At 37.9% G+C, this 19082-nt stretch overlaps 1 protein-coding gene across 1 annotated transcript in view; it reads left to right on the forward strand.

The window, feature by feature from the left end:
- The window catches only part of LOC131592270 (protein NEL), a 138176-nt gene that overhangs the window by 83273 nt on the left and 35821 nt on the right, over positions 1 to 19082 (forward strand). The window contains exons 14-15 of the mRNA XM_058863675.1: positions 13100 to 13222; positions 15671 to 15766. Coding sequence (XP_058719658.1) covers positions 13100 to 13222; positions 15671 to 15766 — 219 coding nt within the window. The remainder of the gene's footprint in view (positions 1 to 13099; positions 13223 to 15670; positions 15767 to 19082) is intronic.

Below are 19082 nucleotides of genomic sequence, written 5' to 3' on the forward strand. Positions count from 1 at the left end.
CTGGGGTTTAAGGGTACTGCTGTCAGTATATGGATATCTTTTATGTGTCTTTTGGCATTCTAATGTTGAAAAACATTTCTAAACTAAGACAACACAGTTTTTAGAAAAGACAGGAGGTAAGAAAGCTAATTTCCAAGACTGGTAAGGGGAGATATACTACTTTTCAATATTGTCCAGGGCTTCAGAAGCCTTTTCTTTCAATATTATAGTTGCAAGTTTTTTATTTGAATGAAAATGGAAGATTCCTGTTTGGATAGATAGGAATTTCTGAATTATTTCTGTTCAGACAATCTGTGGGCATGAAAACCTTTAATTCTTTACAATTTTTTTCCTACTGCATGCCACATGGTGTATCTTATAATCACTGACTCCTGAAACAACTTGAAAGTGTCCTTTCTTTTTCATGAAATGTTTATGAGAGATTAATCTTCTTTATGATAATGCAAGACTATTTCCTTAACTCCTGTTTTATACTGTCAGTCATTGCAATTTAGTATGTCATCTTCTTTGACAGTTTGTCTCTGCAATAGTTCCCTATCAATATTGCTACCTTTTGTCAGTCTTTTGGACTGATGATTCTCAACTAACAAAACCATACCAAACTATTTGGTACTTCACCGTACCAAACTGCTTTCTTGTGGTACAGACCCCTTGACCAGAGCAGGAGTTGCATCCTTCCTAGTCCTTATTTGCACACAGAATTATGCTGATCTACCTTGAAATGCACAAAGTAAACATACTGGATTTTTCCACTTCACTGACTCACCCAGTGTCTGTGTTCCTATGTCTAGTCCCAAAGAAGGGCTTATATTTTTAGCTTTGCATGTAACTTCTGATTCACACTGATTGTGCAGCCAGGCTGTGGTTGGTCATGCACAAGTGCACAATGTGTAAGTTAAACTCACTTCTGCTGCCCTCCTAATTTTGTATAAAACTAGTTTCAGTTCCTGAATTTGCTCTGTCAGTGTTTCCCAGCTCATGTAAATGAGTAAAGGCAGCAGAGTCTTTGGCAAAACCTCTCTACAGCAGTCAAAAGGAGCAGATCAACAAGAAACAAATATTACCTACTGAGATAATATGTTGGCCATGCTTAGGGTTGTGATCTGCTAATGCCCCAAGGAAGACCGGTGAAATCATAAAGTCATATTGATACAAAGGGAAGCATTGGTGTCTATGTTGTGCTGGTGTACAGTATAATCCTAGGGGGTTTGGGTGAAATTTCACTTTTGTTAGTGAAGTTGCATTGTGTGAGGTAATGTTTCTGAAAGTACTGAGTCTACAAAAGACACTTGATATTTTTCCTGAGGACATTATCAGTACACAGAACTCACAGAATTGTTTTATCTAGGTTTATTTTTAAGAAAACTCTAGTGGGTTTGTGGCATCTTGAAGACTATACTAGAAAACTGAAAATCAAAATTATTTCAGAAATTATATCAATTTACCTTCTTGAAATTATGTACTTTTCCTGTAGTCAGTTGGGCAAAAATGGACATACACCCCACCTCATCAAATAACAAAAAACCACTTTGAATATATCATTGTTTCTATCAAGGACCAAGAGCTCTATCAACAAGCTTAGCAATAAAAGAGGAAGCTGCTCTACCTAAATGGTTAGTAGGAGTTTTTGTGGGAGTATTTTTTCATTCTGACAAGCTTCCAAATTATCTCAAAAAGAGAGTATCTGCTTCTTTCTGCTATATGCTGCAGTCTTTTCACATCCTCTAAAACGTATTATTTGGAGAAATGGTGCAAAGAATTGTATCTATTTCATATTTTTAAAGTAAAAGGTATTCCAGGGAAAACACATGCAGTGAGCTAGCTTGATTACACCATAACTCACACCACTTAAAATCGAGTCACTGCTGTCTTCTGTAGCTGTTCTTTAAAATTGTCATAAGAAAACAATTAGAATTAAGTGTCAAAATGTTTTATCTTTTTTTTAAAATTAATTTTGCTTTAAGAATGATATTTTTTTAAAATGCTCAATGTTCTTATTTATTTAGATTTTATTCCTTCATTATATTCACCTGTTTGAAGTGTCTCCCAATGCTAATAAAGGTGCATTTAATTTGAATGGGGCACAGAATTTAATAATTAATAGTTATTTTCTAATGCAAAATAATATTAGAGTGGTCGACTGCTTAAACATGCAATAAAAGATGAAACTATCCTAAGTATCTGCCTTGGCAGATATTGGAACTAATTTGTAAATACTTTGTAAGTTAATGTCCAAGTCACATGGAAATGGAAATTTGGGCTGGACTGACAAAGATAAGCAGCTCTGAGTCACACAGACCAATCACCAGGAAAAATATATTGTCAGCAACAGTAATTACAGCAGGTAATTGTGTCATTTACCCTGTTACAGACCAGTAAATGTGATGAGTTTGGAACACAGCAGCTGTCACACAGTGTTAACTTTGATGTTTCGGATTTGGAAACCTGTAGTAGAGTCTTTTAATGACAATACATTTAAAGAAACAAAGCTAAAGGTTTCATGCTGCTCAAAGTGGGGGTAAATGGCCAGTCTTACTCAAGATAAGATTGATTTCTAGAAAGGTGAGGATTCATCAAGACTATCTGTTCTAATTTGTTCAAGTGTTTTCAAAATTTTGGAGAGTGCAAATACTTGTAAAGAAAAGTTTGTTGCCTTGTTCCTAACACTTCAGAAGGTGAAACTGGATGAACTTAAATTCTGCCTGCATCATTTTAATGCTTGAAGAGTAAATAAAGTTTGGTGGTGGTGGTAGTTTGAACAGATACTATAGTCTGCTTTGAATACCCTGTGTGTACCTTAATATATCTTCCATAGGATGGGCTTCATCTTAGTTTGAAGTGCTTCAGAGTTGTTCACAGAATCTCTGCTTAAATCCTGACTTTTCCAAAGAGCAGGCTTGTGAAGGAAGTAGGGTTACAGAGGTGAAGGCATTCTGGTATGATAGTAATAGTAGCAAAATGGAATATCTGGTCAATGTTTACTTTCTTCTTAACTGCATTGATTCTAAATTAATATTTTAACTTTTTGGGACCTGAACAATAATGTAGACTTCATATCTTTGGTTCTGCTTATTAGAACAAGTCATGGTGTTCTTATACAAGACAGCAAATTTGACGGCAGAATTTTTCAGATATGTAAATTTTGCTAAGATGTGCCTATGCAAATATTTATTTATCAATATAAAATACACATAGCTATCTTAAAGCTTATTCCAATCTTAATGATTTTATGATGCATGTAAGTACAGAAATAGTTATTTGTAAGCTTGATAGACACTAGCATTTGAGCTGTGGCAATGAAAACGTGGTGTGGTCTGGAAAATCTACCCTGAAACAAACTAGCCAGTGTCAAGTTCCATACCATTACAGAGGTGGGGGAAGGAAGGCGAGAGCACATTTCATTGCATCTCCTTTACTGTGCTGTGCAGCTTATTGTTAGAATCACTTCAGACAGCTCTGCAGGTTATCTTCTGGCATCAGGGACTCTATCTGAACTGCAGCAGCCAGGAGCACTTTCATGGCTTTCAAGGCTGGGTGTGTGTGTTAGCTCCTCCCTGGTACTGCACAGTGATGAAGACTGGCTGTACCATTCCCCCATTCTCAAGGGCTTTTGTTTCCAGGGAAGGCAGCTGGCCTGCAGTGTTCACCAAGGATGTGTTTTCTGTGCTGTTTTGGTGTGCCTTTGTAAACTATTGCAGGGGATGTATGCTAGGGAAAATTTGGTGTATCACTGGAGATGGCATCAAGGCTGACTAAAGGGAAAAGCAGCAGTATTGCTCTACCTTACCACCAATGAAGTGTAATTTTGTCCCCATCTCCTAGTAGAGAACTCTCTTAAAAATCAGGTGAACAACACTTAAAGAAGGCCTCCTCTCCCTAGAGAGCTAGAGCATCTTATATTACCAAAAATAGTGCTGTCCTTGATATACAGTGAGTGATCTGAATGTCTTGGTCACACCACTGCCAGGAAAATGAGAGGAACTACTTCATGCATTAGGAATGTCTCTGCTGCATGAGAAGAAAGAAAAAAAGCCCATTTGTTTCCTAACATTTCTGGTATAGGCAAGTTGCTCCAGATTCCTGTAGACAAAAGCAGGATCAAAGCAACAGCAGCATTTCATCCACCACTGTGGTGCCTCTCATTTTCTTTGCCAGGCAAGTGCTGACTTAGGTAATGGTGCTGTAATGTGGTAACTGACTTTCCAGAAACCCCTGAAAGGTGTTGACAATCCCTGGTCAAAAAGAATAAAGCAGCACCAGCTGTTTCTAGAGGGTTTTGAGAACATTACTGTTCTCTGGCAGTTTTGATTGCTGAGACACCTTTCTTTCTTTCTTTCTACCACTTTGTGCATATCCACCTTCTGTTAACTTTGTGCTGAGAAAGTGTTCAGAGGTGGGCACTTTTATGGAGCCTTCTGGGCATGTGGGTAATCTGTTCATTGCTACTAATGAAATATGAGAACAGGCAGCAAGTTAGCAGCCTCAACAGCAGTCAGGTTGCTTTACAGCTTTTATTTGTGTAACACGAATATGTGTGGGAGGGAGGCCAAACATCCAACAGGTACCTATTACTAGTGGCAGACTTGTTATAACTTGGAGCCTTTTAGTAAGGAAGCAGTAAATAAAAAGGTTTGGAATTAGAAGAACTAAAATAAACATTTTTCCATTGGCTGAGGAAATTGTATTTGCAGCTTTAGTCTGGTTGTTCTACTAGCAATAAGGTAGGGAGCACCATGAGAGATGCAGAATTTGCTATTGTTATCACTTTCAACCACATAACAGAAGATTTTGAAAGCTTCAGTTTATCTATAAATGTCTGGGAGGTTTTGTATGCAATTAAAGTTGAAATTAAGATTTATCTAGAAATAAGTAGAGCATCTGGCTAAAGAAAAAAAAAGAGAAAAAAATAGATTAATTTGTGGAGAAAGTCTAGGAAGTGTACACAATGAAATACCTTTTAAAAGATAGAAACATTATTTTAAAATGTCTCTGGTAAAAGATATTAAGATATCATTTTGAATTAAGGCAAAAAAGAAGTGGGTGACAAGGTCCTTGTCAAGGTCTAGACTGAAATCTCTTAAGGTGGGATTTTCAAAATCATTTTTCATTTATGCTACAGTCCTGCCATTGTAATCAGTGGGAGTTACAGACGTTCCTTTAGGGGAAGCAGTTGAGTCTCTGCTAAATGCTTTAGAAAATCCTTCTCTAAACTTTTCTGTTCAAGATGGAATATAGAAAATGGCAGATGTTGAAAGAAAGTGGAGAGAAATTAAATCTTTTTTAACGTTAGCTGTCGGGCAAAATATTCTTCAATATATTTACTCTGCCTCACTGGTTAAAAAGTATAAAAATTCACAGGATGTTACATGGAGTAACACTGATTAATATTGCAATAGAAACCTCCATTAGAGGAGTGTATTTTGTAAAAATATGTATTATTCCATGAAATTGGAAATTACAAAACACATTTTGAGGAAGAAGAATCTTAGGTGGGTTTTATCAAAGTCTAAGTGATTTGATCAAGAGCTACAGAAGATAGAGGAAATAAGCATAGGTCTGCCACAAAATATGTATTTTATCCATCAGCTTGGTTTTTTTTGTCTGAAATTACTTAGTATATCTTTGTCTTCCCAGTGTTGCAAGAGATCTTGGCACAGACTTCTTGGTGTGCAGATCTCACACAAAATGTGGACTGGTCAGCATTTAAGTTGTGTTAACCTTTTCAAGTTGAGTCCTAGATGAGAGTTTATCTTGTTTAGAGCCATACAATTCATTATTAGAGCTATAGAATTTGGAATTACTAATGGAGAATTCAAAAGGACTTAAAACTAGGAGTCATGTATTCCATAAGTCTAGGAGGAAAATCCAGAACAGGAATAACCAAAAAGTAAAGAAAAGAGATTTTTGCAAAGAAAAAAGTCTCAAAGTCAAAGGATAGGAAAAATAGTATACACTTCTTGTAGGCTTTGGTGTGCAAAATAATTTTCTTCAGATGAAAGTCTGTTGTTTTTTCAGTTACTTTTAATCCCACATCAGTAACTGCCAGTAATATAGATTGCTTTTTATATTTTCTTAGTAGTATAACTAGGATGCAGTTCTGGAGCTTTTTTTAAATTTTCATATGGATATGAAAAGGAACACTGGATTTCACGTGTATCCCCAAGGGGATTTTCTTCCTAAGGTTTCCTTACAGTTGCCTTATTTTCCCTTTTTTACTATGTTAACACCAAATATAGAATAAGTAAATAAGCTAATAGCTGGAAGAGAGAAAAGAGATCTGGATGAGTTAATGAGAGCTGTTTGCCCTGAAGAACAACAATGGACTAAGCAATTGCCAACAGAAACAGCATCTCATAAAGCAGGATGATCTCTAAAACAGACCTTGAGACTAGAACCATGTGCATGCCAGAGCTATTTTTATTTTATACATAATTAAAAGAAAAAAGTAGGAAAGTTCTGAATATAGATGTGCTGGGTTCAGCTGGGGCTGAGCTAATTTTCTTTATAGTAGCTGGTGTGGGGCTATGTTTTAGATTTATGCTAAACTCAGGGTTGATAATATAGAGATGTTTTTGTTATTGCTGAGCAGGGCTTACACAGAGCCAAGGCCCTTCCTGCTCTTTGAACTGCCACTCTGGGGAGGAGACTGGGGGTGCCTGGGGGGTTTGGAGGAGACACAGCCAGGACAGGTGACCCAAACTGACCACAGGGAGATTCCAGACCGTGTGACATCATGCTCAGTGGATACAGTGTGGGGAAGGAGGAGGGAGAGGGGAACATTTGGAGTGATGGGGTTTGTCTTCCCCAGTAACCATTACATGTGATGGGGCTCTGCTCTTCTGGAGCTGGCTGAGCACCTGCCTGCCATTGCAAAGCAGGGAATTAACCCCTGGTTTTGCTTTGCTTACATGTGCAGCCTTTGCTTTCTCTATTAAACTGTCTTTATCTCAAACAATGAGTTTTCTGGCTTCTGCCCTTCCAATTCTCTCCCTGATCCTGCTTGGGGAGGGAACAAGCAGCTGCTCTACAGAAATTGTCATTATGGCTGCACTGAAGAAGGAATTAGAAATTGAGGACCAAGAACAGCATGGATATATGGGAGTGGATGAATATAAAAATCAGTTAAGTAACAGGATTAGCAGGAAATGCTCTTGTAGACCTGGCTTTTGGTGTCCCCGGCTTTGAACTGAAGCTGCTAATGGTCATTAATCATTAATGACTCAAGCATTAACTAAGGGTAAACTATGTGATGGTAACTCTATGAGTAATTAAAACACAGGTTCAATTTTTTAAATTAAGGAATATATATAGAAAAAAATGAATTGAGGAACACCAATCAAAAATTTTAACATAAATGTATGGAAAATATAAAATCATAGACTTCTGTAGGTTGGAAAAGGCCTTTAAGTCCAAGCCAGCACTGGCAAATCCACCACTGAACTGTGTCCCTAAGTGCCACATATACGTCTTTAGGTGCCTCCAGGGATGGTTACTCAAACACTTGGGCAGCCTATTCCAGTGCTTGACAGCCTTTACAGTGAAGAATATTTTTGTAGTATTCAATCTAAATCTCCAAGCACAACTTGAGGGCAACTTCTCTTGTCCTGCTGCTTTGGAGACAAGACTGAGCCCTCACCTATGTACAATCTCCTGACAGGTGGTTGTAGAGAAGGTCCTTCTGGGCCTCCTTCAGGCTAAACAATCCCAGTTCCCTCAGACACTCCTCATAAGATTTGTTCTCTGGTCCCTTTATCAGTTTCAGTGCCCTTCTTTGGACACTTTCCAGCAAATAGTTCAATAAATTTACAGCATTTGCTCTTTAAAAAGAGTGTGCATATACTGTGATTTAAATTAACTCTGCCAATTAGAGTTTAAATGAGTTAATATGAAGTCTTAAAGAGATTAACCATCTGCCACTTCTCAAATGATCCTGATGGAGTAAGTCTTCCATATTACACATATAATTGCTACTAATTTTTGTCTCGTACATGAACTATAGGTGGGGGAAAATCCCCTTGTAATTAAGATAAGCTGCAAGTGGGCATTTAAGTGTGTTGGCTATTGATAATTCAAGTAAATCTTATCTGTTGTCACTGCCACATCAGATGGCCAGCTGGTCATCATTGTTCTGTAGTTCTATACCAAGTCAATGAGAAGGAGACAGAAGGCGAAAGTAATTTCAATTCTTGAATGTGGAAAAAGGGAAAATACCTAATATATTCTCTTTGTTTAAATGATTTTTATTTATTCTGGGTTCACAAGTTCTTCACTCAGCAATGAATATCTGTTGCATGGTGTTACAAGATTACAGTTGCAGGGATGTATTCTATTTATATTTTTGGGAACTTACATGCATTTCTGCATCTTAAAGATTACCTCAGCTCTTATTTTCCAGTGTTGTTAGTGGATGGTTCAGGAAAACTGCTGGCATATTATTCATCCCTAAGCAAGGGATGCAACTCAGTCATCATTGCTATTGGATTGGATTATGATTATTTATTTTTTTTAGACCTCTGCAGAACTTGGATACACAAAGCAAGTATTGGGAAGGCTTGCAGTATGCATGTAGGAAATGCTATACAGACATTTATTTTTAATCATAACATACATGGTAGGAAGGCTAGGGGTTGATGTTGTATAGTGCAGATGAGGAGACAGGTGCCACACCTTGTGGACAACATGTTAAATTTTACTAAGTTCAGCAAAAATCTCTGCACAGATAACAAATTTGGTAAGACATGTCCCCAGCTGTCATTGCATTGAGATGAATCACAGCATCTAGTGGGTCCTGATCAGTTTGTCACCTCACTTTGTGACAGTTTCAGTTTGTCAGTCTCACTTTGTAGGATGCAATACTTCACCCTAGATACCCTTCTGAAGTAAAGTTTTTCTCCATCAATCAATATGGAATATTCTGAAATAGTATTTCAAAATAAATCAGAATAAAATAGAATTCTTGATTTTTACTGTATGTGCCTCTATATATAGATATGTATGTATATATATATATTTTTGTCTGTGTATACAATGTATTTGCACACACAAATATGCAAAAGTAAATCAGTTGCATCATCACATAATTTCTGCCTTTTGAAGTTGTCTGTGTTGTAAGAACTACTTAATGAGACATTCATGAGCACTTACTGTTACTGTTGTTATTACTATGAGGCAATAGGGAATTTTGGAGTTAAAATTTTTTCTCTGTTTAGAAGGATCTCATTTCAGAGATAGTTTAGTCAATATAAGCAGAGTATTTAAAGCTTCATTTGATTCCCAGAACAGAGATATTATTAATTTTAACACTGTTGAGCCTGACACATGAGTCCTGGACAGTGCAAAATGTATTTCAGATATGTTAGATAATAAAGCTTTAGAATTCATCATTGAAACCAATGCAGTTGGTCTTTGTACAAGATGTTTATGCAAGTTCAGGTTGGTAAATCACTAAAATTTCTCTGGAAAAATATTTTTTTTCTTTGCATCTGTAATACTATTGTAGCTGGCTTGTTCCTATATTCATTATGGTATGCAGTGAAATAAGTATGGAACATTCATCAAACGTGTCACATGATTTCTAAAGATTTTTTTAAATAAATGGCCTTGAGAAATAAAATTTTAACGTTTCTGAATTAGTCAAATAATGTTTCTAAACTGGTTTTTGAAGTTAAAAAACATATTGCAGGTTCTTTTAATGATTCTTTTATAAATTGTATTTTTAGCTTCTTTGTAATGCATGGTCCTATCTGCTTCTGCAGTTTCTGATTTGGTATTTAAGATTGCTCAGCTCAGGCTCTGCAATTTTCTCCTTTTTCTTTTAAACACTTTTCCAAGTGTTTTGTTTAAAAAAGAAACCAAAGTGACAAGCATGAATTAATGAAGAATTATGAACAGAACACTACCCTTTTTATTAATAATAAGTATTTCTGTTTTAACAAAGCTGAACAATCTGTCTTGCTATCACTAGTGATAAACCTGTTCCTGGTGGTCTCTTTGAACTGGTATGGATAGTGTGCCAAGTGCTGAAAGAGAAGATGTAGTGACATGGTTTATGTACAGGATGTATTCAGATGTAGTTTAACCATGTAATCAGTCCAAAAAAGAGCCACTTCTGAAGTACAAGCTGTCTGCTCTCTTAGGTGTCACGGTAGAAAGTAATATGAAGAAACACTGTGTTTAAATGGTTTTAAGTGTATTATTGAAGCTAAGATCAGGTGATACAGAGAAACAAATTTAGATGGATTGTAAAACACACTGATCCATTTTTTTCTGATTTTTTTGCAGTCCAATCATCTAAAAACCTCCTTTAATTGAATCACAGATCTTCTCCTTACTCGGAAACATTTTCCTTCTAAAAGTGACATGTAAACTTCAATCCAGGAATCATTTATCAGACCATGAATTTTTCATGAGTCAGTAATATGTGATTTCAATAAAAATAGACCTGAAGTTTGAGCAGACAACCACAGAAGTGATGGCTGTTTCAATACAGTTTTTACAGAATCATCCTCCATGAACTTTCTTAAAGGAGGATAAGAAACCTCAAAGCTTAAGTAGGATACCAGGCATATTACCTTTGCATCCAAGTCCTGTTATTTAGCTGATGGAAAATTAATTTCATTGATATAGTATGCTTTAAGGAAAAAAATCTGTCTTGAAAGATATAAGGTTTTCTTACCCCCAAGAAAGTAAATGTTAGGAAGGCATATTCAAATGTGGCAGTCATCTCTTTATATGAAGGACATATATCTATGCAAATGATCTTCAAGGCTCTGGTCCTGCAAACCTTGGTGGGCTTTCAGATCTGCTCCAGCCACACTCATAGAGCCCTTCCTCTTATTGTGGCAGTCTGCAAACACCTGCTGCCCTCCAACATACTCTTTTCCCTTGTTAAGAGCTGCTGTAGGTGCAGGAGTGCTTCTGCATTCCTAAGGCATAAGATGGATGACTGTGCTTCCTCTTTGAGCATGATAGTTAATTTGTCAAATGTAGTTATTTCAGCTGAGTTTACAAGTGTGATGTATTGCTGTAGGGACTCTTCCTCCTGAGATACCAAGATTATGGTTTTGCAGGATATTTTGGCCTGCTGAATACATTTCATGCATTCCCATAGTTATTTTATTCTTGTGTGCTATTTTAAAATTACAAAATAATTAATATTTTTAAACAAAAAAATATTTAAATAATATCATAATGTTAACATAAAATAAGAAAGCCAGGATACTTTTACAATATAGATTATACTTTTTTTTTTACCTAATTTGCACGACCCTTACTTTATTTTTCTATTATAGGGTGGTTTCATATAAGTACTGTTTCAGCTAGCATAAGAGATTTCACTGTTAGGAGGTCAGAGTCAAATATTGTTAAGTGGATTTTAGAGGGGCTGGATCATTTGGTGAACAATAACAATTTTAGTTATTCATGCTGAGAGCAAAGTAATTAAATCTCGTGCTGGAGGGTAGAGGCCTGCAGCCTGTGCTCTGCTGAATCCAGTGAGGGTTGAAGAGAGCATGATTAGTTATACAAGAGACACAACTCCTTGTTTAGAAGAGGGATGTTAGGTTAATGTTATTAAAAACCAAACAAATAAACACTCAACAACAGCAAACCCACAAAAATAAAACTAAACTTGTGTAGCATTTAAAATTTATTAGTTACATTGAGGGGAATGTTTCCCCCTTTTCAACAACAAGTCCTTGCCATTACTGGAGGAAAATTTACCTCTCCTGATGGATTGGTCATGTGCCATTCTGCCAGTTTTATACTCCTACAGTTTATGGCCACTATTGAAATAGCAAGCTGAAAATTTCCATAGTGATTTGCAAATGTTAAGAAATTAATTTTCCTGACAAGTCAGTGGGATATGTGCAGACATTATTTATATGGAGGAAGATTCAGAGCAGTCTTCCCCCTCAAAATGGGGGAAGAAAGAGCATCTGATTCCAGATTTAAGACTTGTGCTAAATAGCTGGAACTGGTCTAAGCTGTACTAATAGAATTCACTAAAATCTGAGCAGAATGATAGCTATGAAAGCTTCACATGTGGCTTAGTCCACATGTGCTGATTAAAATTAGATGTCTTTATGTTCTCCAAACAGCTGGTTTTCCTGAGATCTAAATTTCAGGGCTCTGAAATTATATGTGGGTACTAGATGAATACTGTTGATTTAACAAAAATTCAAGGTATTTCCAGAAGATGAAAGCATTTTATTTTGATGCCTACAGACTAAGATACTGCATTTTGAAAATAATAGAGCCTTTCATGTATCATTTTGAAATGATATTTTAGGACATCTTAAAATAAGATTCCGTATACCATTTCTTAAAAATCACAAACTGAAATATTAAAATGTTCTGTAACTTAAATACTTAAGCAATGTTGTTTTTGTTTTTTTATGGATTAAGTAGTGCATTACAAGTCAGCACAAAATCACATTCTCCAGTCTGTTAATTTATTCCCAAAAGGGATATTTCCTTGTATGTCCTACTCACCAGACTGAGGAGTCTCATCCATCACACTCTGGTGCTAGGACGTACCGTGCTAGAAATCCCTTTTAAAGCAGGCAGACCTCTGTTTTCAGGTTATTTGTTTTGTCTAAATAAAGCACTTTGTATGGGCTGAAGGGAGGGAAAACACGGGCTGCACTTTGAAGACCTGCCTTCTGCTACCCATGCCTTTTGCAGTTTGGAGCATGTGTCTGGCACCATTAGTCAGCTTTCTGAAGGAAACCCTAAGAATCCCTCATAAGATAAACCTGCATGAATAAATTATACAGTACAAGTTGCATATGGATTTTCAGTATGCTAGCCAGCTCTTCAGCAAATGTTTATGAGAATACTGTAGCCCACATAGAAAGCGTAATGATGGTGGCTCCCTGTTAATGAAAGTGGAATTATGCTGCAGTGCAGTTATCACATACTAGTATGTGATAAAAATAGATACCTTGGCTATCCCATGGTTACTTATTCACGTAGCTAGCCCTATTGCCAGAAAATAGTACTGTGTTTCTCTCTTTTTAATCTGGAAACCTATACAAAGCTCCTATTTTGTTGAGGTTTTAAAAATTCAGGATCATCCCATTCTTGTTTCCCTTTTTAGAGCATGACGAATGTGTAACAAACCAGCACAACTGTGATGAAAACGCGCTCTGTTTCAACACCGTGGGTGGGCACAACTGCGTCTGCAAGCCGGGCTACACAGGAAATGGTACCATCTGCAAAGGTAAGCTGCTGGAAACCTGAATGAGATGCTCTGTCATAGTTGATGCAATTCTGGTCATTTGCCTTGGACGAGACAGACAAAATGCCGGGCTAGACACTTGGGTTCTGCACCTGTATGATCTTCACAGGCGCATATACACTGGCTTTGCATTTGGCAGTTTGCAGTAATTTGATGGTGATGCATACATAGATAGTAGGCTCTAAAATCCAAAGTAGTTATGTTTAATTTTTTGTGTCAGCAGCTGCTATATATGGTACGCCATTCAAGGAAGCCTTCAGTTAGGAAAGTTATGTCTGTGAAAACATTGTCAGATTTACATTGTCCATGGTCAATGACTTGCTGTTTTACTTGGATGAACTAAAAATTGTTTGGTATGTCCTGTTGTAAATGAGAAAAGCAGTAGACATGGGCACACAAAACCTTTACTACAAGTGAGGTGGTGTCATGTTTTCTAACATTCTCATTCATTGCTAAACATTAGAACTTAAATTTCTAGTCTTAAAAGGATGCTTTCCCAGAGGTACAATGCTGCTTTTATTCCTGTTGCATTTCACATCAGAAGAAATTATACTTTGTAGTTGGGCCCAAATCCTTGGAAGATCTCATGCTGTGAGAACAGGATATATATTGAGAATGCTTGAAAATAAAAGTAGTGTAGCTGTAGGGGAATGAGCTCAGACATGAGAAGTGGGACAGATGCAGCATCATTCCCAGTGCTCCTTGAGGTTGTGCCTCGGTGATCTTGATCTCTTAGATGTCAGAATCTAAGGGTCCAGAGATAACACTGGTAATATCACATAGATCCCTTCTGCTGCTGTCTGTTGCCAAATCTAAGCAACCCAGAATTTCTTTAATTGATAAGTCTGATTAAGGTCTTAGCACTAGTTATTCCATCACCTGTTAGCAGTACAATTTTTCTATATATTCCAAAGACAAGCTCTTTGTAAAACATGGCAGCCTGGTTCACTTCCAGTCAAACACGAGTAGAGGGAGACGTGTCAGCAAATATATCCTTTTGTGCTGGGCTCTCTGGGGAATAAGAAGAAAGTCTTATCCTGATGAGGTTTAAACCCAGGCCATATTCTTTCAGAAGAGCACAACTCATTCCTGTGCTGTGCTTTGTAGTAGTCCCAAATTATTCTGCTGGAGGTGAGTCAGCTACAAAAGATTTCTTTGGGTCAAAGAGAAGGTGTATAACCCTACAGCACTGTGTCAGCTCTTCCGAGTAAGAGCTCTGGCTGCAGATCTGACAATTCAGAGTGCACCTGGCCTCACTGTGAAAGAAAAGTATATCCCTGCCCTCCCTCCTCAATATTGAGAAGACAATAAGCAGGAGAAAGCTCCGAGCCTGTGCATTGAAATCTGAGAAATGCACTTCTTTTCAGCCCTGGCTTGGATGCCGGTGTCCTTCAAAGGGACCTGGATGCACCTCTTGTCCCCATGCCTTTGCCAGCTTTTCATGCACTGTGCTTCCGGCTGCTGTCCTGTGCACCATGCACCCCTGGGGCAGGAAGCTTAGATGTTTCAATGGCAGTGGTCTTACACCAAAGGCTGGTGTCTCAAAACTGAGAGCTGGATAGCTCAAATCTGTAACAGTTTTCTCTCAGATGAGCCATAAGGCCTCATCAGTGGTGCTGTTACACAGAGCAGCTGCAAACCAAAGCCTGGCACCTCTGGCTGGTTACTAGTGCAGGGCCAGACCAGTGCCCCGAAGTAACTCTTTGTGTTGGTTGTAACTTCCATCTGTCTAGTTTCACCTACAGTTTCTTCTGGCCAGAGAATTTCCAGTTCCATATTGCAGACGCAATCAGAGCAACTAACAGCTACTGTGTTTTCAATCAGAGGTGTTTGCATTTCTTGATCCAAAAAAGCAGCTCTTTAAAGCAAACTCTTCTGGAGAATACTACACCAAAATATATAAGCATGGCATGCCAAAGAACAAACCTAAGGATTGACTTTAAACTGTAAATGCTAAAAGTTTTGAAGTTCTTCAGAATGCCATGAGATAAAATTAGTATTTTTACTGTTTCTATTAAATTACTTAGTAAAGAACTGAGGTAGCCAGACAATTTAATACTCAGTTGTGCCTGTAATATTCAGGCCTTTGGGCAGCAGAGCAGACCAGCACTGCCCTAGGAAGAGTCTGTTCCAAGGGAAGATGTTGTCTTTCACTGCTTCCCAGTGCATGGGAAGGAGCACATATGGGAGCTGTTGTCTTCAGATGATTTACTCTAATCTCCTCCTGTAGCTTTGTCAGCCCATCTGGCAGTGAGGCAGGGGGGCCATAAACCATCTCTTTGTGACCTCTGTCCTTAGGAGAAGGCAGTCTCTGCACTCCACGCTGCACGGACGGCGCTCTGTGCCAGCCTGCTAGCAGAGACTGCGTTCACCTGCGGGATTGCTGAGTGTGACCCTCTTACCCACATACTGTGATTTTGCATTTTGCAGCATTTTGCAAAGACGGGTGTAGGAATGGAGGAGCCTGTATTGCTTCCAATGTGTGTGCCTGTCCACAAGGCTTCACTGGACCCAGCTGTGAAACTGGTAAGATTATAATTTAATTTACAATGAAGATAATCCATGGAGGATGTTTGAAGTAATCCAAGAATAAAGGAGAATTTAAGTTTGTGCCCTGAAAGAGAAAACTGCCACTAAAACGTTACTCACTCTTCTTAAAGGCTTCCCAAGAGAATATATTACAGCAATTCTAATTAGAACCACATGGACTGCAAAAATTAGAACATGAATTAAGACATCTTGGGTTTTGATGTTTCATAATTAATAAGATTATTATGGACTTGCTTTTCACCTCAAATGGCCTTTGGTGTCTCATATAAATAACAGATAATCTGACATCTGGAAATAAATTCAAGTAACTGATTACTTCTGTGTTCCTGGTTCAGTAACCACCTTCATTTGCAACGTTATTTGAAGACTTGTGATTAACCCAGCTTACTTTACTCTGTTAGGGCAGGTTCCTACTGCTACAGTAGAAACAGTGTTCCTACCACTTTTACCTCCTTTCACAAGCATTCCTTTATCTTCCCCTGCTACTCCTGATGATGGCAGTACCACAAGACTTCGTTTTAGAACTTTATCTTTTAAGTCTTGGATCTAATCAAATTATATTGCCCAGCAGAGGATGTAGAATGTTAATTCTTGGCATCTCAAGTGCCCGTAAATAATTTTTCAAAGTTCAAATGAATAGTTTCAGCACCTTTATTTATTGCTGCAGAATTTTTAAATGCATTCTAAGCATACTTGCCTCCAGGAGGTAAAGAGAGAAAGCTTGCTTAGATTAATTGGCTTCAGTATGCCTAATAAAAGGGCAGTCTGCCACCTATGATTGACTATTGTTGCTGTTCTATATTGCATTTCATAAATCTTCCAAACAGTAGAAAGGAGGTCATTTGAGCAAGTATTGCTTTCATCTGACTTGTAAACATATCGAGTGTAATGAAAAACACAGACCAGTCTGAATTCTGTATTATCTAGTCTATATGAGAGGTGAGAAATGTTGGTTGTTTTCGTTCTTCTGTACTTGAGCAGATATTCCCACAGAGCACATGAAAGATGCTGTGTGAAAAGCAGCATCCTAACTGTTCATCTATTTCTAAAACAATGTTAAAAGAGCAAGTTTTCAAATATTGCTCATTATTTATTGTATTAGTGTCTTATATGTATTTTACAGATACCCATATCTTGCAAATACCATAGTACAGGGCACCAAGGTCTCTCCATTGTCACACTGTTTGGAATAGATTGTATGCTAAGATAATGCTCAAGTATTAAAACAATTATTTTTTTTTAGTAACAGCTGTCTTACACACTCCTTGAACTATTCCTGCTCTCAACTAAATACAACATGTATAGTTTCAAAATGCATAATCATCTTTTGCAGCTTTATACCCCTCTCTGAAATGTGCAGACTAAAAGCATATTTGTTTTAGTCTCCTTCTATAGTTAATAGCCACTATCAAAGAGAGGTTTTACTAGCTTTTCAGAATTGACCCTGGAAGTCCTGTCTGTGCTCCCTTCTTCATAGGTCAATCCAGGCTCACCCAGTCCTCAATCCAGTAAATTCGAGTACCTTAAGCTAACTTTAGTTAGATTAACTGCATTCAGCCCCAAATGTCCTTCAAAAGAATCTGAACTGCTGGCCTATCTTCCCATCCTTCCTGCCCTTCAGAAAGCATATAGGGAGGCAGGTAGAGGCTTGGAGCTCATCTTATGCCTTTCTGAATACTTGACCTTGATGTTTAACATCAGGTTAGTATGGTGGTGACCTGATACAACATAGCTAGCAATAATGCTGATATGATGTGGGGCCAATTTGCCAGCCCCAAACCAATTTCATAGCTCAGTTTTTTGAGAAGACTCTCTCTTCTGTTTAATTTCTGTTGAACATATTTTTTTCCTATGGAAATAGTGGAAATAAACAATGCTAGAGGTCACCCACAGGAGCACAGATCTGGTCATCTCATGTGGAGACTGATATGCAGAGTAGGATTGTCATCTACTTGTGCATGTAGTTGACACATACAGAATGAAATATGGTCAGAGTGGCATGGAAGAACTGTCTGGTGGGTAAAGGGTAAAAGCTGATTTTTTTTCTGAGAGTGCACTGTCAGAAAAATGGTGCTGTATACAGCCATAAAAGAAAACTGGGGCTTCAAACAGTACACATTCACTCATAGTGAATGTAGCAGAGTTTTCTGAAGGTAGTTCTCGTTAGGCTTGAAATGTTTCAAGATGTTCGTACTACAAATAATTTATGCTGGAAGCTTGCCTTTGAACAGTCTCTATATCTACAAAGGTGATGCAATCTTCTCTAGGCAGATATCTTCCATTTGGATCACATACAGAGAAGGAGGAGGATTGATGTAAAGGTGTCAAATCTGTTTTAAAATTGTACATCACTTATTTCTGTTTATGCTACACATATTTTAAAACTGCTTATTGAAGTACCTTGTGATTTTATCTTAAAATATATAGTTATGTAGACATTTTCAGCAGCTGCTAAACCTATGAATTAATTAGCAGGAGATTGAATCCATAACCCAGCAATAACCTAGAAAATGCAATAATCAGTTCTTACTGTTTCCTTCTGTAAAAAGTGTTTTAAGAATTCTGCTTAAATAATTTCTCAGAATCATAGAAAAGAGAGGATAAAGTTGGAAGGGACCATCTTGTCTAATACCTCTGCTCAGAGCAGGGTCAGATACAGATGGCTTCTACAGCTCGCGTACAGGACTGTGCCCTGTTGGAGTGTTTTCAGGGTTGGAGACTCCACAAGTTCTCTGGGCAACTATTTCCATTGTTCAATCATCCTCAGAGTACAAACAAATTCTTTTCATTATGTTCACATTAAATTTGCTATTCCCCTAGTCCCTTTTCTGGACACGACTAAGAGTTTCTAGCTTCCTTCAATGCTGTTAGGTATTTATACAGATTGATAAGTTTCCCCTCAGCCTTTTCATTTCCAGGCTGAACATCTCAACTCTACTAGCCTCACCTGGTATGACAGATGCTCTGCCCCATTAATCATCTTCATAGCACTGCACTGGATTTGCTCCATGTGTCATCTGTACTAGGGAGTACAGTGCAAGATCCAGCGCTCCAGAGAGGATCCTAGCAGCATGAAACAGGGGGGCACTATCACGTCCTGTGACCTGCTGGCAATACTCTTCCCAATGAAGCTCTGGAGGCTGTTGGCCAGCTTTGCTACAAGTGCACAATGCTGCTTCATGTTCAGCCCAGGTCCACCAGCATCTCCAGATTGTTTTCTGGCAAGTAGCTTTTCCTCTGCTCTCCTGGTGCCTGAGGCTGTTTCTTAATACTTGTAGGACTTTGCGTTTCC

This window comes from Poecile atricapillus, chromosome W (genome assembly GCF_030490865.1).
Source record: "Poecile atricapillus isolate bPoeAtr1 chromosome W, bPoeAtr1.hap1, whole genome shotgun sequence".
NCBI lineage: Eukaryota > Metazoa > Chordata > Aves > Passeriformes > Paridae > Poecile > Poecile atricapillus.